The 23,048-nt window shown below is 48.1% G+C and overlaps 1 protein-coding gene across 2 annotated transcripts in view; it reads left to right on the forward strand.

The window, feature by feature from the left end:
• The window catches only part of LOC144598601 (chloride intracellular channel protein 4-like), a 28,133-nt gene extending 6,396 nt beyond the window's left edge, over positions 1–21,737 (forward strand). Inside the window, exons 1-6 of one of the 2 annotated variants that reach the window (XM_078408796.1) lie at positions 4,831–5,037; positions 8,118–8,227; positions 14,365–14,490; positions 15,564–15,670; positions 20,111–20,292; positions 21,576–21,737. In XM_078408796.1, coding sequence (XP_078264922.1) covers positions 4,975–5,037; positions 8,118–8,227; positions 14,365–14,490; positions 15,564–15,670; positions 20,111–20,292; positions 21,576–21,737 — 750 coding nt within the window. In that variant the 5' untranslated portion in view covers positions 4,831–4,974. Of the gene's footprint in view, positions 1–4,830; positions 5,038–8,117; positions 8,228–14,364; positions 14,491–15,563; positions 15,671–20,110; positions 20,293–21,575 lie in introns of those variants that run through there. The other variant, XM_078408797.1, reaches the window with a different exon arrangement.
• Positions 21,738–23,048: the final 1,311 nt, after the last annotated feature.

The raw sequence follows: 23,048 nt of genomic DNA on the forward strand, positions 1-23,048 counted from the left end.
ATGAAATGCCTTGCAGATACGTTGACTGAATAATTGAGAATGGATGAGTGCATGCTGAATGTTTAATAATGTGTAAAATTATGGGAACTTGACTGGGTTCTTTATTCATTGATAGTGGGGGTCAAAACCACAATGGTGCGTAGAAACATTGGACTTTGCAGCAATTTTGCAGAGGTGTACAAAATCATGAGGGGAATAGATCGGGTAGACGCACAGAGTCTCTTGCCCAGAGTAGGGGAATCGAGAACCAGAGGACATGTATTTCAGGTGAGTGGGGAAAGATTTAATAGGAATCTGAGGGATAACTTTTTCATGCAAGGGGAGGTGAATGTATGGAACGAGCTGCCGGAGGAGGTAGTTGAGGCAAGTACAATTGCGATGTTTAAGAAACATTTAGCCAGGTACATGGACAGGACAGGTTTAGAGGGTTATTGATCAAATGCAGGCAGGTAGGACTAGTGTAGATGGGACTAGTGTAGTGTAGATAGTGTAGATGGTGTGGGCAAGTTGGGACGAAGGGCCTGTTTCCACACTATATGACTCTATGACTCTAATAGGACGACGCCACTTAGCAGTCGACCTACTGCACCATTTAATGCTATGCATCGTCAGAGTTTAACATGAACTCTGCACTCCTATCTATGCACAGCAACCTCTCACCTCTTTGCTTCTCAAGTATCTCTCTCTACCCCAAAGATTGCTTCCATTGCTTATTGTGGTCTGAAGACTGACAACCTTACAAGAATCTATCTAACTCATCTCACCTCATTGGTGACCCTCAGACTATCTTTGACCGGACTTTGCTGACTTTACCTTGCACTAAACGTTATCCCCTTATCACGTATCTACACACTGTAAATGGCTCGATTGTAATCGTGTGTTGTCTTTCCGCTGACTGGTTAGCGCGCGACAAAAGCTTTCCACTGTACCTCAGTACACGTGACAATAAATCACTGTATCGCGGTACATGTGACAATTGGGCGGCACGGTGGCGCAGCGGTAGAGTTGCTGCCTTACAGCGAATGCAGCGCCGGAGACCCGGGTTCGATCCCGACTACGGGTGCCGTCTGTATGGAGTTTGTAAGTTCTCCCCGTGACCTGCGTGGGTTTTCTCCGAGATCTTCAGTTTCCTCCCACACTCCAAAGACGTACAGGTATGTAGGTTAATTGGCTTGGTATAAATGTAAAAATTGTCCCTAGTGGGTGTAGGATCGTGTTAGTGTGCGGGGATCGCTGGTCGGCGTGGACCCGGTGGGCCGCAAGGACATGTTTCCGCGCAGTATCTCTAAACTAACTGGAATTTAGAAGGATGAGAGGAGATCTTATCGAAACGTGTAAGATTATCAAGGGGTTGGACATGTTAGAGGCAGGAAACATGTTCCTAATGTTGGGGGAGTCCAGAACAAGGGGCCACAGTTTAAGAATAAGGGGTAGGCCATTTAGAACTGAGATGAGGAAAAACTTTTTCAGTCAGAGAGTTGTGAATCTGTGGAATTCTCTGCCTCAGAAGGCAGTGGAGGCCAATTCTCTGAATGTATTCAAGAGAGAGCTAGATAGAGCTCTTAAGGATAGCGGAGTCAGGGGGTATGGGGAGAAGGCAGGAACGGGGTACTGATTGAGAATGATCAGCCATGATCACATTGAATGGCGGTGCTGGCTCGAAGGGCCGAATGGCCTCCTCCTGCACCTATTGTCTATTGTCTATAAACTAAACTAAACTAAACTGAACTAACCTTAACTAAAATAATCAATTTGACCTCTTCTTGATCTCAAATGGGCATCTGTTTATTTTGGAGTAGTTCTCCCACAGTGGAAACTATCCTCCCCCATTCACCCTGTGAAGACCTACACTTCAATTAAGATCCATCTTGCTCTTCTCAACCCAAGTGGGTACAAGCCTTACCTGTCCAATCTTTCCTCAAGAAAATAAAAACAATCTCTCGCCTTTGTCAGTCCAACTTCCAATCTGTCACCTCTCACTTGTATCGAACCTATCACTTGGCAGACTTTGTCCCGCCCCCACCTCTTTTTTTCCAGATTTCCCCTCGCTACTCCAATCAGTCTGAGGAATAATGTGTAGGAAGGAACTGCAGATGCTGGTGTAAATCGAAGATAGACACAAAATGCTGGAGTAACTCAGCGGGTCAGAGGGTCCTGGGCCTCCTCCCCTGTCAGAGTGAGGCCCAGCGCAAATTGGAGGAGCAGCACCTCATATTTCGCTTGGGCAGCTCACACCCCAGCGGTATGAACATTGACTTCTCTAACTTCAAGTAGCCCTTGCTTTCCCTCTCTCTCCATCCCCTCCCTCTTCCCAGTTCTCCCACCAGTCTTACTGTCTCCGACTACATTTTATCTCTGTACCGCCCACTCCCCTGACATCAGTCTGAAGAAGGGTCTCGATCCGAAACGTCACCCATTCCTTCTCTCCAGGGATGCTGCCTGTCCCGCTCAGTTACTCCAGCAGATTAGTCCGAGGAATAATCTCATCCCGATACGTTGACTCTCCAGAAATGCTGGGGGGACATGGGCCAAAACATCTGTTCCTGGACGGTACTGTTCTGAGTTCTTCAGTCCACTGGTATTAAGTAAAACGGAACTATTCTGTGCGTATAATCAGTTGCGGCTTATTTTGTGTGTGTGTGTGTAGCCAAGTGTGATCTTCCGCTTGTACAAGTTCCTGGAGTTCCTGGAGCAGAATTAGACCATTCTGCCCATCAAGTCTACTCCGCCATTCAATCATGGCTGATCGGTCTTTACCTCTCAAACCCATTCTCCTGCCTTCACCCTTATCAACATGATCACATTCTGCATGGATACGCCAATGTGGTTGACTCTTCATAAGTTCATAGGTGATAGGAGCAGAATTAGGCCATTCGGGCCATCAAGTCTACTCCCCCATTCAGTCATGGCTAATCTATCCCTCTCTACTAACCCCATTTCCCTGCCTTCTCCTCATAACCCCTGACGCCCACACTGGTCAAGAATCTAAAATATCCATTGACTTGGCCTCCACTTGACTCTTCACTGCCTCCTTGGCTCAAGTGTAATCGGGGGTTGATGATAAATGCTGGCGTTACCAGTGGTGCCCTGGTCCTGTGAACAAGTAACCAACAACATAGAGTCGCGAGTCAACTCAAGAGTGTTTAATTGTCATGTGTACCGTAAACAGAACAATGAAATTCATTCTTGCAACAGCATAACAGGTCTGTAAACACGGTACTCAAAGGTAGCACAATAAATGAAAAAAACCGTTTAATAAGCACAAATGGACATGATCTCATTCTGTGTGCATATCCAGGGCGATCTGCTTGGTGTGTGTGTGTCTTATAAGTCCCAATGTTACTGGGAATTAGGTGCACATAAAAGATGCCCTTTGTGTTAACACTATTCAGCACGCACAATGGGTCTATCCGTGTCCAGTGAGTTAAAGAGTAACTTGTGTTTATATAGCATCAATCACTTAATATACCAAGGTGCTTACAATTTGTCCTCTTGCCACATCATTTGGGCAATTGTCCAAAATCTTGGTCAAACGTGTCAGCCTTTACGGGGTGCTGTAAAGGTCAAAGGAGGTTAGAGTCTGAAGAAGGGTCTCGACCCCAAAACGTCACCCATTCCTTCTCTCCAGAGATGCCGCCTGTCCCGCTGAGTTACTCCAGCGTTTTGTGTCTATCTAATAGGAGGTGAGGAGAGGCAGGGGCCTGGGCTAATGAGGCCACAGTTACCAATGACTTGTAGGAGGTTAACTGCGGATGCTGGTTTATACCGAAGATGGACAGGGAAGGCTGGAGTAGCTCGGTGGGTCAGGGAGCATCTCTGGAGATAAAGGATAGGTGACACCTTCCGAAGAATGTTCCCGACCAATAACACCACCTATCCTTTTCCTCCAGAGATGCTGCCTGGCCCGCTGAGTTCCTCCAGCACGTTGTGCCTTTCTGCAGTTCCTTGTTTCTGTAAAATGTGGTGCCTTGGTTTCGATAAGTGGTCCCAAAGTCATCTTGAGGTCGGCTCCACCTGCAGTCACTTCGGCTGCAAACTGTCACCAGGGTGAAAGTGAAAAGAGGCCATTAAACGATTAAAAAAAGAAATGGGGACACAGCCCCTTCGGCCCACCGAGTCATAGAAACGTAGAAACATGGAAAATAGGTGCAGGAGTAGGCCATTCGGCCCTTCGAGCCTGCACCGCCATTCAATATGATCATGGCTGATCATCCAACTCAGTATCCCGTACCTGCCTTCTCTCCATACCCCCTGATCCCTTTAGCCACAAGGGCCACATCTAACTCCCTCTTAAATATAGCCAATGAACTGGCCTCAACTACCTTCTGTGGCAGAGAATTCCACAGATTCACCACTCTCTGTGTGAAGAAATGTTTTCTCATCTCGGTCCTAAAAGACTTCCCCCTTATCCTTAAGCTGTGACCCCCGCACCCACCAGCGATCCCCGCACATTAACACTATCCTACGCGCACCTGGTACAATTTACACTTATACCAAGCCAATCAACCTTTTAATTCTTTGGTGGGGAGAAAACCAGTACAAACAGCAGCCGCAGTCGGGATCGAACCCGGGTCTCCGGCGCTGCGAGCACTGCAAGGGCAGCAACTCTACCGCCGCGCCACCGTGCCGCCCATTCCTGAAACGTGCACCTCCGCATCTGCGACTCTCAGCGCCAGTTTGGCTGGAGACCTGCTGTCGACATCATCTGTTCCGCTGAGCCTTGCTGGAAGCCGCGACCTTCCACCCACTCAAAGACGTGCATTTATTTGCTTCGAGTTGATTTTGCCCAGTGAACACTGCACGGGGCGGTCGGTAGCCGGGGTCTCTAGAGGTAGAATGGAAATACAAAGTCCATATCACTTTGGAGGGGACGAAGGTGGAATGAGGTTTGAGTGATGTTGGTCACAGCTCGAGCAGGACGAGGCTGAGATTGATTTTTCGATAAGCCCACGTTTGGTTTATTTGACCGGCACCATGGCAGCATCTAATTCAACGGCAGCCGAGTATATGTATGCGGAGATTGAACTGTTTGTCAAGGTAAGTCTCTTGTTTTTTTTGTTAGTAATCTAAACTTGTTATGTTATTGCATCAGGCGCTTATTTTATGGGAGTCTTGTGAGTGTTGGTTCGGGTGCATTGAATGGCAAGCTTTGTTCAAAGGTGAACAATGTCTTTCTTTCATTGAGCGCCCTAGTAGTTACGTCACTCTTCACTGTCGCGAGGGATGTTCCTGGAGTTGATAAAGGCAGTGCCTTTCGAGAAGGATATTGATGACCCAGAGCGGCAATGGATTAAAGCTGAAGCCTCAAGCTTTGTGTTGTTCTGAGGAGATTAAAGCAAAGATTATTGTCACTTGCATTTGATCTCAAATTACCCCTTGGAGTCATAGAGCACAGAAAGGTCTTCTTTGGCCCCAGTTTGTCCATGCCGACCGAAATGCTCCATCCATCTGCACTAATCCCACCTTGCCCCACATCCTTCTAAATCTTTCCTATCTGTGTACCGGTCCAAATGTCTTTACGAGGACGTTGCCAGGACTAGAGGGTGTGAGCTATCGGGAGAGGCTGGGTCTCTATTCCTTGGACTGCAAGAGGATGAGGGGTGATCTTACAGAGGTGTACAAAATCATGCAAGGAATGGATCGGGTAGATGCACAGGATCTCTTGCCCAGAGTAGGGGAATCGAGGACAAGAGGACATAGGTTCAAGGAGAAGGGGAAAAGATTAAATAGGAATCTGAGGGGTAACTTTTTCACACAAAGGGTGGTGGGTGTATGGAACAAGCTGCCAGATGAGGTCGTTGAGGCTGGGACTATCCCAACATTTAAGAAACAGTTAGGCAGGTACATGGACAGGACTGGTTTGGAGGGATATGGACCAAGCGCAGGCAGGTGGGACTAGTGTAGCTGGGGCATTGTTGGCCTGTAGTGGGCAAGTTGGGACGAAGGGCCTGTTTCCACACTGTGTCGCTCTATGACTCTAAATGTTAATACTTACCCCAACTACCTCCTCTGGCAGCCTGTTGGATATACCTACCACCCTCGGTCTGGAAAAAGTTGCCACTTGGGTTCCTATTAAACCTTTCCCCTCTCACTTTAAACCTCGGCCCTCTGCTTCTTGATTCCTACAACTCTGGATAAAAGACTCTGTGTATTCACCCTGTCTGTACTCCTCCCCAAAATCTCCCAAGAATAAAAGTATGTGAGGAGGAAGACACACTGAGTGTTGCAGACGAGGCCAGGGCTTGCCTTGTGTTGCGGCCGGATTCCCCAGTGGCTGTATGGGCAGGGATGGGCCATTTGTTCTTGAGTAGGATTTCTCCCTCTGGAGTATCCCCGTGGATTGTCACGCGTACCGAGCGAGGTACAGTGAAAAACATTTGTTGCAGTCAGCAGAAAGACAATACGTGATTACAATCGGGCCACCGTTTAAGAATAAGGGGTAGGCCATTTAGAACTGAGATGAGGAAAACCTTTTTCAGTCAGAGAGTTGGGAATCTGCGGAATTCTCTGCCTCAGAAGGCAGTGGAGGCCAATTCTCTGAATGCATTCAAGAGAGAGCTGGATGGAGCTCTTAAGGATAGCGGAGTCAGGGGGTATGGGGAGAAGGCAGGAACGGGGTACTGATTGAGAATGATCGGCCATGATCACATTGAATGGCGGTGCTGGCTCGAAGGGCCGAATGGCCTCCTCCTGCACCTATTGTCTATTGTCTATTGAGCCGTCCACAATGTACAGGTACATGATAAGGGGTATAAGATGAATAATGTTTAGTGCAAGATAAAGTCCAGTAAAGTCTGATCAAAGATAGTCCGAGGGTCTCCAGTGAGGTGGATGGTATCTCAGGACCGCTCTCTGGTTGTTGGAAGGACGGTTCTTTTTTAATTTTAAATTTAAAAGCGTAGAAAACATTAGCGACACAATGGTGCTGGTTTCCGACGGGCACAGTGATGGACGCCCCACACATCTCTGTCCTGCCGGCCAGCTCCTCTTTTGTCTCTACACATATGCGTCTTCCATCAACGTCTTCAGCATGGTCTTGTTTTGTTTGGTCGTCCCGGGTTCCGTCTTCCATGGGTGGGTTCCCACAGCACAACCTTGTTTGCTGGTATTTCTGGGTGGCGGTGGCAATGATGACAGCCGGGAAGAAACTGTCCCTGAATCTGGAGGTGCGCGTTTTCACACTTCTGTCCCTCCTGCCCGATGGGAGAGGGGAAAGGAGGGAGTGGCCGGGGGTGCGACTGGTCTTTGATTGTGCTGCTGGCCTTGCCGAGGCAACTGAGGTAAAAATGGAGTCACGTTGGTTTGGCGTGATGGTCTGGGCTACGTCTACAACTCTCTGCAATTTTCTGCGGTCTTGGATGTGGCTGCTCCCAAACCAAGCTGTGTTGCATCCCGATAAAATACAATAAGCATAACACACATGAAAGTGTTCATTGTAATGGCTTTTTCTCAGGGTGTAAATTCCGTGCTGGATCTCTAAACTAAACTAAACCAAACCACTTAGACTATAGAAGGTATAATAAGAGTCCTCAGTCTGAAGAAGGGTCTCAACCCGAAACCCTCACCCATTCCTTCTCTCCTGAGATGCTGCCTGACCTGTTGAGTTACTCCAGCATTTTGTGAATAAATAGACTATAGAATGTTCTCTTTTGAGAACTTATTTTGGCAGAGGAACCAAAATGCGCCTGGTTGGTATAAATTTAGTTTAGAGATACAGCGTGGAAACAGGCCATTCGGCCCACCGGGTCTGCACCGACCAGCGATCCCTGCACGTTAACACAATCCCACACCCACTGAGGACAATTTTTACATTTACCAAGCCTATTAACCTGCAAACCTGTACATCTTTGGTGTGTGGGAGGAGACCGAAGATCTCGGAGAAAACCCACGCAGGTCACGGGGAGAACGTACAAACTCCGTACAGACGGCACCTGCAGTCGGGATCGAACCCGGGTCTCCGGCGCTGCATTCGCTGTAAGGCAGCAACTCTACCGCTGCGCCACCGTGACCACATTGCTATTTAGATGACTGCAGATTGAAACATTTACCAGCTGACATTTGTTTAGGAAAGCACTGCAATGTAATGTGCCTGACCCATTGTATATTGTATTGCACAGGCTGGTGGCGATGGTGAGAGCATTGGGAATTGTCCGTTCTCCCAGCGACTCTTCATGATCCTCTGGCTCAAAGGCGTGATATTTAACGTCACCACGGTTGACCTGAAAAGGTAAAGGTTTAACAAGTTTGGCCAAGTGCCCAAAGTGTTTTATTGTCATACGTCCCGAAACAGAACAATGAAATTCTTACTTGCAGCAGCACAACAGAATATGTCAACATAGGACTCTGTAAACAATATGAGAAACAAAAACAAAGTTCAGTGTACTCAGACGCTGGTTTACATCGTCGGTGTCAACACACACACACACACACACACACACGCACACACACACACACACACACACACACACACATATACGCACACACATACATACACACACACACACACACATATACGCACACACATACATACACACACACACACACACACACAAACACACACACACACACACACACACACACATATACGCACACACATACATACACACACACACACACACGCACACACACATACACACACACACACACACACACACACACACACACACACATATACGCACACACATACATACACACACACACACACACACACACACACACACATATACGCACACACATACACACACACACACACACACACAAACACACACACACACACGCACACACATACACACACGCACACACATACACACACACACACACACACACACACACACACATACACACACACACACACACACACACACACACACACACACACACACAACAGTACACGATAGCACAACAATTTTAGGCCCACCTTACTCACTGTCCTTGGTGCTAATGGAAGAAGTTTAATTGAAATCGGTGTTATATTTTTTAAGTTTTTCACATTTTAAAGTTTAAATCTATCTCCTAGGGAGGGAGGGGGGAGGGAGAGAGGGAGGGGGGAGGGAGAGAGGGAGGGGGGTGGAGGGAGGGGGGGAGGGAGGGGGGAGGAAGGAGGATAAGGGAGGCTGAGGGGGATGGAGTGGGGGGGAGGGGGAGGGGAAGGAGGGGGAGGGGAGGGGGGGGAGGGGAGGGAGGAGGGAGAGGGGAGGGGGGAAGAGGGGGAGGAGAGGGTGCTGCATCAATGCAGGAGAGGTTTGGGCCCAACGGGTTCACTTGGTCTAGTATATATATATAAGGTAGACACAAAATGCTGGAGTAACTCAGCGGGTAAGGCAGCATCTCTGGAGAGAAGGAAGGGGTGAGACCCTTCTTTAGACTGATGTCAGGGGAGGGGGCGGGACAATGATAGAATGCAGTCAGAGACAGTAAGACTAGTGCGAGAACTGGGAAGGGGGAGGGGATAGAGAGGGAAAGCAAGGGCTACTTGAAGTTAGAGAAGTCAACGTTCATACCGCTGGGGTGTAAACTGCCCAAGCGAAATATGAGGTGCTGTTCCTCCAATTTGCACTGGGCCTCACTGCCAATGGGGGAGGCCCAGGACAGAAAGGTCAGATTGGGAATGGGAGGGGGAGTTGAAGTGCTGAGCCACCGGGAGATCAGGTAGGTTGAGACGGACTGATATATTCTAAAGGAACGTCCTTTTATTCGGAGGCTACGACCTCTGATCCTAGACTTTCCCACTAGTGGAAACATCCTCTCCACGTCCACTCGATCCAGGCCTTTCACTTATTCAGTAAGTCTTTGTAGTCTCCAGACCTGTTGTAAAGGTTGATGGGTTGAAATGGGTGGTCGTGACTTGCCAACATAAAGCAGATGGCAATCACGATGTAAAATGTCAACCTTATTGCCAGTTGAGGCTATGGGTCGTATGACTGCCTTGCAGGATGACATTTATCTCCCAATGCAGCAACGGTTGTATTGGTATGCTGACTACTGTGTCTCAGTAGTTTAGTTTGGGTTTAGTTGTGGTTTAGAGATACAGCGCGGAAACAGGCCCTTCGGCCCATCGAGACACGCCGACCAGCGATCCCCGCACATTAACGCTGTCTTACGCACACCAGGGACAATGTACAATTTTACCAAGCCAATTAACCCAAAATCCTGCACGTCTTTGGAGTGTGAGAGGAAAATGGAGTTCCTGAAGAAAACCCACACAGGTCACGGGGAGAACGTACAAACTCCGTACAGACAGCACCCGTAGTCAGGATTGAACCCGGGTCTCCGGCGCTGTAAGGCAGCAACTCTACCGCTGCGCCACCGTGCCGCCTGGTAAAGAAATGATCCCGTGCGGCCTGTGAAAGCACATAAAGTGAAGCCTCGTTTACGTTTAAGATTATTATTGTCACATGTACAGAGGTACATTTTCTTTGGCTGCTATCTAAACAAATCAGAGATACAAAAAGCTGGAGTAATTCAACGGAACACGCAGAATCTCTGGTTTTGGGTCAGAACCCTTCTTCAGTCTGAAGAAGAACCCTTCTTCGGTCATCTTCAGACTGAAGGGTCCCGACCCGAAACGTCACGCATCCTTTTTCTCCAGAGATGCTGCCTGACACGCTGAGTTACTCCAGAACTTTGTGCCATTTTTGTACCTCAGGAATTGAGTCGAGAGTGTTTAATTGACAAACGTACCAACAATGGAACAATTGAATTCTTGCAATGAAATCCATTCCAAGTCACTTGAAAGCTCTCTTTATAAAAATGTGATTTTAAAAGCAATAATTACTTTTGCATTATTTCTAACTGCAAGAGTCAAGAGTGTTTTATTGCCATATGTCCCAGATAAAGCAATGAAATTCTTGCAACAGCACAACAGAACATGTAAACATTGTACTCTGTAAACAATATAATGAGGAAAAAAGTAGTGTGTATACACATATACTCGCACATAGACACACACACACACACACTCACACACACACACACACACACACACACACACACACACACACACACACACACACACACACACACACACACACACACACACATATATATATAATGTACACACGCACACGTACGTACACAAAAACAAACAATAAGTGCAATAAAAACAATAATAGTAGTTCAGAGCTTAATAGAGGTTGAAATATTTAATAGCCTGATGGCTGTTGGGAAGAAGCTGTCCCTGAACCTGAACGTTACAGTTTTCAGGCTCCTGTACCTTCCTCCCAAAGGCAGGAGTGAAATGAGTTCGTGGCCAGGGTGGTGTGGGTCTCTGATGATGCTGGCTGCCATTTTGAGGCAGCGACACCTGTAGATCCCTTCGATGGTGGGGAGGTCACAACCCGTGATGGACCGGGCAGTGTTCACAACGTTTTGCTGTCTTCTACGCTCCTGGGTGTACAAGTTGCCGAACCAGGCCGTGATGCAACCAGTCAGTACGCTCCCTCTCTACCATACACCTGCAGAAGTTCAAGAGAATCCTCCCTGACATGCCGAATATTACTGTAATAGAGGCTGCAATAGTTTCTGTAGGTTCACGGTCCCCCTGGCCTTGGTTCTCTCGCCTCACTGCTGGAAGCTTAGGCAGCACGTTGGTTTTTCGAGAGCAGTGTTTTACTCATAAGGTAGCAGGTGATCAAAAGTGCAACATGGGTACGCACATCGCAGAGGATCTTACCTGGTCTACCAACACCATCACCACAGTAAAGAAGGCACAGCAGAGACTCCACTTCCTGAGGATCCTCAGGAAAACCAACCTGCAGGAGAAGCTCATGTTGTCCTTCTATCGCTGCTCCATCGAGAGTGTGCTGGCATACTGTATAACCACATGGTATGCCAGCTGCTCAGAAAAGGACAGGAAGGCCCTTCAGAGGGTCATCACGACGGCCCAGAAGATCATCGGCTGCTCACTGCCCTCCCTGGAGCACCTGTTCAGCCTACGCTGCCTCAGTAGAGCAGGCAAAATAATAAAAGATCCATCCCACCCCGGCCACCGTCTGTTTGTTCATCTGCCCTCTGGTCGACGTTTCAGGTCGATCAAATCCCGAACAAACAGACTTAAGAACAGTTTTTACCCCAGGGCCATACGAGAACTGAACACTACCTTTGCACTAGGCAACACCGTTAAAAAATCTTGTACTTAATATAATTGTATTTATGTATTTATTTGTTTTTGCATTTATTGCATATATGTTTGTACGCACCGTCAGGATTGGCTATTTTTTAATTTCGTTGTACTCGTTGCAATGACAATAAATGAATATTATTATTATTATTATTATTATTATTATTATGGTCCATGGAAACCTCCTCTGGAGTAACTCCCGAAGATACCTTACTTACACAGGATAACAGCGACATCTAGTGACAGTGAATGGGGGTTGCTGTCGTGAAACCATTCCCTGTGGTTTCCCAGCGTCCGGATAGAAATCCCACCACCTCTTGCTCCCACCACCTCACGCTGAACTCTCAGAACATGCACCTTCCTTTGAAGGCTAAGGAAGTTCGGCAAGCCCCCGCCAACTCTCGCCAACTTCTACAGACGCACCATGGAAAGCATTTCATCGGGATGCATTACAGCTTGGTTTGGGAACAGCTCCATCCAAGGCCGCAAGAAATTGCAGCGAATTGTGGACGCAGCCCGGACCATCACCCAAACCAACCTTCCTTCCACTGACTCCATTTACACCACAAGCTGCCTCGGCAAGGCCAGCAGCATAATCAAGGACGAGTCGCACCCCGGCCACTCCCTCTTCTCCCCTCTCCCATCGGACAAAAGGTGCAGAAGTGTGAAAACGCACACCTCCAGATTATTTACATCCAAATTATTTTTATCCAACTTATTTACACCGGCACCAGATGTCAAGTTATTTACATCGGCGAAACCAAACGCAGGCTCGGCGATCGCTTCGCTCAACACCTGCGCTCAGTCCGCATTAACCAATCGGATCTCCCGGTGGCCGAGCACTTCAACTCCCCCTCCCATTCCCAGTCTGACCTTTCTGTCATGGGCCTCCTCCAGTGCCATAGTGAGGCCCACCGGAAATTGGAGGAACAGCACCTCATATTTCGCCTGGGCAGCTTGCAGCCCAGTGGTATGAACATTGACTTCTCCAACTTTAGATAGTTCCTCTGTCCCTCTCTTCCCCTCCCCCTTCCCAGATCTCCCACTGTCTTCCTGTCTCCACCTATATCCTTGCTTTGTCCCGCCCCCTGACATCAGTCTGAAGAAGGGTCTCAACCCGAAACGTCGCCCATTCCTTCTCTCCTGAGATGCTGCCTGACCTGCTGAGTTACTCCAGCATTTTGTGAATAAATACCTTCGATTTGTACCAGCATCTGCAGTTATTTTCTTACACCTCCAGATTTAGGGACAGTTTCTTCCCAGCTGTTATCAGGCAACTGAACCATCCTACCACAACCAGAGAGCAGTGCTGAACTACTGTCCACCTCTTTGGTGACTCTCGGACTATCCTTGATTGGACTTTGCTGGCTTTACCTTGCACTAAACGTTATTCCATTACCATGCACTCTATACACTGTAAATGGCTCGATTATAATCATGTATTGTCTTTCTGCTGACTGGAAAGCACACACGACAAAATGTTATCTCGGTACACGTGACAATAAACTAAACTAAAGTACAGCACAAGTACAGGCCCTTCGGCCCACAATGCCTGCGCTGAACATGATTACAGAGTACTATGTTTGCATGTGTAGGAAGGAACCGCAGATGCTGGATTAAACCGAAGATAGGCACAAAAAGCTGGAGTAACTCAGCGGGACAGGCAGCATCTCTGGAGCAAAGGAATGGGTGACGTTTCGGGTCGAGACCCTTCTTCAGACTGAGAGTCAGGGGACCGGTTATCCAGAGATGCTGCCTGTCCCTCTGAGTTACTCCTGCTTTTTTGTGACTATGTTTACATATTCTGTTGTGTCGCTACAAGTAAGAATTTCATTGTTCTATCTTTCGTGTTCTTGTTCTATGTCTGTATGAAACTTTGCAAGTCTTCAAGGTACAACAGATGTCTTTATTACATTAACTCAATGCTGGCAGCAAGACAACTAAAAATGGCTGCAACCCCACTCCACACTGTGCACAGATGAGATAACTATGTACAAAACATCTCCCTTTGTCCTGTGCAGCGCCACCTGCTGCACGAGAGGAGCAACGGGTCCTCCCACCCCACACAGTACACCAAACATCACACTATCTGGGACAGATGACAATAAAACGCTCTTGACTTTTGCCATAACCTTGAGTTCCTCCAGCACTCTGTGTCTTTTGTCTTGCATTTTGATACCAGTGGTGCGAAGGGTAAGTACCTTAAGCTTATTTAAAGTATCAAGTCTCATTGTGCCTCTCCTCAGGAAGCCGAGTGACTTGCAAAACCTGGCCCCGGGCACCAACCCTCCATTTTTGACCTTTAACGGAGAAGTCAAAACTGATGTTAACAAGATAGAAGAATTCCTAGAAGAAAAGCTGGTGCCACCCAGGTCAGTTTTCATGCATGGTACGTACGAATCAACGTGAATTTTAATCTTGTCTCAGTGGTGGAAGAGCCTTTAATATAACAATGAATTGGTTCATGAAAGACCAGTTTTTAAAGTTTTTTTAGATACAGCGCGGGAGTTTTAGAGACACAACGGGAGTTTTAGAGATACAGCGCGGAAACAGGCCCTTCAGCCCATCAAGTCCGCACCGGGCCAGCGATCCCCGCACATTAACACCATCCTACACACACTTGGGACAACTTACGCATACACCAAGCCAATCAACCTGCAAACCTGTACGTCTTTGGAGTGAGGGAGGAAACCGAAGATCTCGGTGCTTTTCGAGAAAGTTTAGTTTAGTTTTAGAGATACGGCACAGAAAGAGGCCCTTCGGCCCACCGGGTCCGTGCCAACCAGCGATTCCTCCCCATACACCTTCTTCTTCTTGCGTTTGAGGCAGCAGTAGTTATGAAGCTGCTTCTGATTCTGCTGTCTCTGTTTGTTGTCGTTCGCCTGACTGAGGTCAGTTGACAGGGCTCACCACGGGGAGGTCGACAACGTGAGCCCCTCCCCCCCCCTCATACACCAACACTATCCTACACACACTAGGGACAAGTTACATTTATACCAAGCTAATTAACCTACAAACCGGTACGTCTTTGGAGTGTGGGAGGAAACCGAAGATCGCTGAGAAAACCCATGCAGGTCACGGGGAGAACAATAGACAATAGACAATAGGTGCAGGAAGAGGCCATTCGGCCCCAGCACCGCCATTCAATGTGATCATGGCTGATCATTCTCAATCAGTACCCCGTTCCTGCCTTCTCCCCATACCCCCTGACTCCGCTATCCTTAAGAGCTCTATCCAGCTCTCTCTTGAATGCATTCAACGTACAAACTCCGTACAGGCGGCGCCCGTAGCCAGGATTGAACCCGGGTCTCTGGGGCAGTAATGCAGCAACTCTACCGCTGCGCCACCGTGCCACCCTCGAGTGTGAAGTGGATTCTCCCAACATAGTACAGTATCTCCAAAAATGTTTGTGCTGCTGGAAGTGAAACAATAATTTATTTCTTAGGTATCCAAAGCTTTCTGCCAGACATCCGGAGTCTAATTCTGCAGGAGTCGATGTTTTTGCCAAATTCTCCGCGTACATTAAGAACACCAGGAAAGACACAAATGACAGTAAGTGCTGTTGCTGCAGCTGAGAATGGTGGCAGTGTGATGCACACCAGGTAAGTCAGCATCCATCAAGGCCAAGAGGCTTGATCGACTGCGTAAGACAATAGACAATAGACAATAGGTGCAGGAGGAGGCCATTCGGCCCTTTGAGCCAGCACCGCCATTCAATGTGATCATGGCTGATCATTCTCAATCAGTACCCCGTTCCTGCCTTCTCCCCATACCCCCTGACTCCGCTATCCTTAAGAGCTCTATCTAGAGACACAAAGTGCTGGAGTAACTCAGCGGGTCAGGCAACATCTCTGGAGGAAAAAGAATAGGTGATGTATCAGGTCTTGACCCCTCTTCAGCCTGAAGAAGGATCTCGACCCGAAACGTCACCTATTCCTTTTCTCCGGAGAAGCTGCCTGACCCGCTGAGTTACTCCAGCACTTTGTGCTTATCATCAGTGTAAAGCAGCATCTGCAGTTCCTTCCTACACTTATTGACTGTGTTTAACTCTTTAGCTGTTGTTATTTAACTCTTTAGCTGTGTTTAACTCTTTAGGTGTTGAATGCACTTGAGCAAGGTGTGACTTAGGTTAGGAACCATGAGGCAGGTTATGGAAGAACAGCCTTCTTCTCAACCCCCCCCCCCCCCCACCCACCCCCCCCCCAAAGGAGTTAGCCTCAGAAAATTGCTTTACTGCTGACACTGCCCTTAGTAAAAGCCATTTATATGTAGAAAGTGTAAAATATTGCTTGTCTATGCAGAAAAGGTCATGTCAAAATTGCATAAGATGTGTTTTGCAAAATCCATTTATATATTGATTTAGTTTTAGTTTTTTTTAGTTTTAGTGGTACTACAACGTGGAAACAGGCCCTTCGGCCCACCAGGTCCGTGCCGACCAGCGATCACCGCATACTAACACTATCCTACACACGAGGGACAATTTACAATTTTTACCAAAGCCGATTTTAATAGGAATCTGAGGGGTAACATTTTCACACAAAGGTTGTGTGGGTGTATGGAACGAGCTGCCGGAGGAGGAAGTGAGACAGGGACAATCGCAACGTTTAAGAAACAATTAGACAGGTACATGGATAGGACAGGTTTAGAGCGGTATGGCCAAATGCAGGAAGGCAGGACTAATGTAGATGGGACATTGTTGGCCGGTGTGGACAAGTTGGGCCGAAGGGCCTGCTTCCACGATTCTGTATGATTCTACGACTCTATAATTGATCTACAAACCTGTACGTCTTTGGAGTATGGGAGGAAACCGGAGCACCCGGGGAAAACTCACACAGATCACAGGGATAACGCAAAAACTCCGTACAGACAGCACCCATTGTCAGGATCGAACCCGGGTCCCTGGTGTTGTAAGGCAGCAACTCTACCGCTGCGCCACCGTGCAGTGATTTGTTTTTTAGCTGGAAGCACCAACCTCCGCATGTAAATGGTGACTCACAAGGAGGATGTGTTGTTTTCGTCCCCCTGTTATGCAGAATAATTGACAAGGGATCAAGATGCTTTGGGCTCGAGAAGATTAAGTCACTGAAAGGAAGCACGCGGGTACAGCAGGCAGTGAAGAAAGCCAATGGAATGTTGGCCTTCATAACACGAGGAGTTGAGTATAGGAGCAAAGACGTCCTTCTGCAGTTGTACAGGGCCCTAGTGAGACCGCACCTGGAGTACTGTGTGCAGTTTTGGTCTCCAAATTTGAGGAAGGATATTCTTGCTATTGAGGGTGTGCAGTGTAGGTTTACTAGGTTAATTCCCGGAATGGCGGGACTGTCGTATGTTGAAAGACTGGAGCGATTAGGCTTGTATACACTGGAATTTAGAAGGATGAGAGGGGATCTTATCGAAACATATAAGATTATTAAGGGGTTCGACACGTTAGAGGCAGGAAACATGTTCCCAATGTTGGGGGAGTCCAGAACCAGGGGCCACAGTTTAAGAATAAGGGGTAGGCCATTTAGAACGGAGATGAGGAAAAACTTTTTCAGTCAGAGAGTTGTGAATCTGTGGAATTCACTGCCTCAGAAGGCAGTGGAGGCCAATTCTCTGAATGCATTCAAGAGAGAGCTGGATACTCTTAAGGATAGCGGAGTCAGGGGGTATGGGGAGAAGGCAGGAACGGGGTACTGATTGAGAATAATCAGCCATGATCACATTGAATGGTGGTGCTGGCTCGAAGGGCCAAATGGCCTCCTCCTGCACCTATTGTCTATTGTCTATTAATTGATTAAAGTCTTCTTGTACCTTCAACTGGGTTTTAAACTTTGATTAGGCATGACATTGCCACCAAGTGGTCACTCCTGCCATCTGCAGCTACAGTGCCACCTACTGACGGCAGACAGAAAGTGCTGGAGTAACTCAGCGGGTCAGGCAGCATCTCTGGAGAAAAAGGGTGGGTGAAGTTTCAGGGTCGGGACACTTCTTCAGACTGAAAGTAGGGGGTCGGGGGTTGGGGGTGACGAGCTAGAGGCGAGAAAAGACCAGGACCAGTCAGGTTCTCGAGTCTTTTTCTCTTTAACCTCCCTCCACGCCCTACTTTCAGTCTGAATAACCCGAAACGTCACCTATCCTTTTCCCCCACAGATGCTGCCTGACCCGCTGAGCTACTCTGTCCGGCACTTTGTGTTTATCTTTGGTATAAACCAGCATCTGCAGTTTGGTTCAGTTTAGTTTAGTTTAGATTAGAGATACATCGCAGAAACAGGCCCTTCGGCCCACCTAGCCTGTGCTAACCCAGCGACACCCGTACACTGGACCATCCTACACACTAGGGACGATTTACAATTTTTTTTTCACCAAAGCCAAATTAACCTGCACGTCTTTGGAGCGTGGGAGGAAACCGAAGATATTGGAGAAAACCCCACCCAGGTCACGGGGAGAACGTACAAAGTCCGCACGGGCAGCACCCGCAGTCAGGATCGAACCCGAGACCCTGGCGCTGTGAGGCAGCAGCTCTACCGCTGTGCCACCGTGCCGCCCTTGAAGGTGCGGCACGTGCAGGGATCATGATCTGACCACGAAGGACTGTTGTCCTGGTGGCGTTTCAAGGCCGGCCTGTTTCAACTGTTTCAACCACTCCCCACCCCAGCCAGAATGTGGCACTGTCCCACCATCTTAGCAAAAGGCGATGTCATGTGTTTGGAATGTATTGGTGGATGTGGGAGGAGAAACATTATGACGTGCGGGACGCAATCTAAACTAATTGCAAAACCATTCAAGAAAGAAAGGCAGATTAAATACGGCTGCTTAAACAAAAAAACTCAAGGCAAATCTGAAATTAATTGAGTTCCCTGTTGGGAAAAGCATTGAAGGTTTAACAAGTGTTCCCTCTTGCCCTGAAGAAGGGTCCAGGAAAGTGAAAGACCTGGATAGAGCGGTTGTGGAGGGGATTTTTTTTTTAGATTTAGAGATACATCGCAGAAACAGGCTCTTCGGCCCACAGGGTCAGCGCCGCCCAGCGATCCCCGCACATTAACACTATCCTACACACACTAGGGACGATTTTTACATTTACCCAGTCAATTAACCTACATACCTGCACGTCTTTGGAGTGTGGGAGGAAACCGATGATCTCAGAGAAAACCCACGCAGGTCACGGGGAGAACGTACAAACTCCGTACAGACGGCGCCCGTAGTCAGGATCGAACCTGACTCTCCGGCGCTACATTCGCTGTAAGGCAGCAACTCTACCGCTGCGCCACCGTGCCGCACAAATTTTGTTTCCTCTCGTGGGAGAGTCCAGGGCCGGAGGTCATGGCCTCAGAATAAAAGGACGTATCTTTGGAACGAAAATGAGGAGGAATTTCTTCAGTCAGAGGGTGGTGAATCTGTGGAATTCTTTGCTGCAGTTGGCTGGGGTGGCCAAGCCATTGGGTATTTTTAAGGTGGAGATTGAGGTGGAGATTAGTCAGGATGTCACGGGGAGAAGGCAGGAGAATGGGATTGAGAGGGAAAGATAGATCAGCCATGATGCAGCGCCGGAGACTCAGGTTCAATCCTGACTACGGGCGCCGTCTGTACGGAGTTTGTACGTTCTCCCCGTGACCTGCGTGGGTTTTCAACCGAGATCTTCGGTTTCCTCCCACACTCCAAAGACGTACAGGTGTGTAGGTTAATTGACTGGGTAAATGTAAAAATTGTCCCTAGTGTGTGTAGGATAGTGTTAATGCGCGGGGAACCCTGGGCGGCGCAGACTCGGTGGGCCGATGGGCCTGTTTCCGCGCTGTATCTCTAAATCTAAATCTAAAAATATGATTGAATGGAAGAGTCGACTTGATGGATTAAATTCCATTCCTAGAACTTATGAAGTCTATCTGTCCATTTCCTCCTCCCCAGATGCTGCCTGACCTACTGAGTTTCTCCATCACTCTAATGTCATCCTCTTTTAAAAAATATATATATTCTACTTGTTTTCCTGACAACCGTCACTTGTACTCCCTTCAGGCTTGGAAAAGGCCTTGCTGAAAGCGCTGAAGAAATTGGACGATTATTTGAACGCACCTTTACCTGATGAGATCGACAAGGATAGCACAGAGGAGGAATGTTGCTCAAAGAGGAAATACCTTGATGGTGACGACCTGACCCTGGCAGACTGCAATCTCCTGCCAAAGCTTCACATTCTCAAGGTTTGTCTTGTGTCTTGGATGTTTGGGAAAGGTGGGAAAGGAAAGGAAAATACTCCATTTACAATTGAGTGTTTGACAGCATTGGGATTCTACTCGTTGGAGCTTAGAGGGATGACGGGGGAACCTCATTGAAACTTGTCGAATAGTGAAAGGCCTGGATAGAGTGGATATGGAGAGGATGTAAAATTATAAAAGGGCTGGACAAGCTAGACGCAATTAAAATGTTCCCAATGTTGGGGGAGTCCAGAACCAGGGGCCATAGTCTTAGAATAAAGGGGAGGCCATTTAAAACTGAGGTGAGAAGGAACTTCTGCCACAGAGGGCAGTGGAAGCCAAATCACTGGATGAATTTAAGAGAAAGTTAGATAGAGCTCTGGGGGCTAGTGGAATCAAGGGATTATGGGGTCGCAGGGGAAGGTACCTGGGAATGGGGTGGTTTGAGTGGGAAGGGATGAGTTAACCAGGGAGTTGTGGAGGGAGCGGTCTCTGCAGAAGGCGGAAAGAGGTGGAGATGGGAAAATGTGGCTCGTGGTGGGAATCCCGTTGGAGGTGGCGGAAATTATTGAAGGATTATGTATTGTGATACACCTATGCTACGATCTGCCTTTGTGCTGCCCGACATTACTATAGAATAATCATTTCTCAACAACTCTACCGCTGCACCACCGTGCCTCTCCATCGTGGTACCTTGGCTTCCTCCACCAGCCAAACCTGCGAGCCACCAGAAATGATGGAAGGTGTGGGCCTTTTGTTCTACGGTCACTGATATGTGGAGGGACGACTTTAAACTGGCAGCTCGATGGCGCAGTGGTAGAGCTGCTGCCTTACAACGTCAGAGACCGTGGTTCGGTGCTGACCGCGTTTGCTTGTCTGTACAGACTTTGTACGTCCTCCCCGTTCCTTGCGTGTGTTTTCTCCGGGTGCTCCGGTTTCCTCCCACACTCCAAAGACTCACAGGTTTGTAGGTTAATTGGCTTGGTATAAAATGTTTTAAAAATTGTCCCTATTGTGGGTCGGGCAGTGTTAATGTGCGGGGATCGCTGGTGGGCGGGTCGAAGGGCCTGTTTCTGCACTGCTCCTCTAAACTAAAGTAAAAGAGCATTCAAACATGTTTCGTATTGGAACTTTGTAGTCTACAGGGAGTTTAACCTTTTTGAACAGCGTTGCGCAAAATGTAATTTCCTCGTGTTATTTATATTTTATACAGGAAGCTAGTTGATGTTCTTCTTGCGGGCATACGAAATCAATCAATGTTTTTGTTTCTTTTCCTTCCCTTCATTTAGATTGTGGCAATGAAGTATCGCAATTTTGAGATCCCAAAGGAAATGAGTGGCGTCTGGAGGTACCTACAAAATGCCTACGAGAGGGAGGAATTTGTAAATACCTGCCCCGCTAATCGTGAGATTCAGATCGCGTACATGGACGTGGCAAAGAGAATGCAATAAACACATTTGTAAAGCTCGGACTGTAAAGTTGGAGAGTGGGGTTTACTGTGAAGCACTGAATCGGAATCCTTCAGTTCAAGGTCTCAAGGTTTCAAGGCCAGTTTACTGTCACATGTACCAATTAAGGTACAGTGAGATTTGTGTTACCATACAGCCATGCTAAGTGAAAAGCAACAAGACCCACAGCCACATAAACTAAAAGTTAACATGAACATCCACCACAGTGGCTCCCCACATTCCTCACTGTGGTGGAAGGTAATAAGAGAGAGCTAGATAGAGCTCTTAAGGATAGCGGAGTCAGGGGGTATGGGGAGAAGGCAGGAACGGGATACTGATTGAGAATGATCAGCCATGATCACATTGAATGGCGGTGCTGGCTCGAAGGGCCGAATGGCCTCCTCCTGCACCTATTGTCTATTGTCTATAAAGTCCAATCTTCTCCCTCTTTATCCTCCCGCGGTCGGGGCTGTTGAACCATCCACAGTCGGGGCAATCCGAAGCCCTCGTGTCGGGGCGATCGAAACTCCCGCGTCAGGACGGTTGAAACTCGTCCACCCCCCGAATCGGTCTCCAACCAGGGACCGTGGGCTCCACGATGTTAAAGTCCACAGGCCCAGCGGTTGGAGCTCTCCACAGTCGATCCCTGGCAAAGGGATCGCAAGCTCCACGACGGTAATTCCGCGCCGCGCCCGCGGTTGAAGCGCCGGGTCGGTCGCCGGGAAAGGCCGCGCCACTCCACGATGTTAGGCCGCAGTGGGGACGGAGATACGACACGGAACAAAATGGCATCTCCGTCGAGGTAAGAGATTGAAAAAAGTTTCCTCCACCTCCCCCCCAAACCCCACCCATCCCCCACGTAAAACAAGCCAAGGAACACTAAAACATACTCTTTAACACGTACTTAAAATAACAAAAACAGAAGGAAGGACAGGCAGACTGTTGGCGAAGCAGCTACTTGCTGGCACCAACCAAACGGGCAGACTTTCCACACTTTCCACTTTGAGATTTGTCCTCGAACTGTATTTTAACAGACGACCACAAAGCAAAGATTGTAAATTGACATGAAGTTGATCATATTATATTGAATCCCCCCCCCCCCCCCCCTCCCCCCCCTCCCTCACTCCATCCCTCTCCCACCCAAGTCGTACCAGCTTCAAAGTCGTCTTGTGTAGGGAGGAACTGCAGATGCTGGCTTAAACCCGAAGATAGACACAAAATGCTGGAGTAACTCAGCGGGACAGGCGGCATCTCTGGAGAGAAGGAATGGGTGACGTTTCGGGTCGAGACCCTTCTTCACACTGGAGAGTGGTC

This window comes from Rhinoraja longicauda, chromosome 12 (genome assembly GCF_053455715.1).
Source record: "Rhinoraja longicauda isolate Sanriku21f chromosome 12, sRhiLon1.1, whole genome shotgun sequence".
Lineage (NCBI taxonomy): Eukaryota > Metazoa > Chordata > Chondrichthyes > Rajiformes > Arhynchobatidae > Rhinoraja > Rhinoraja longicauda.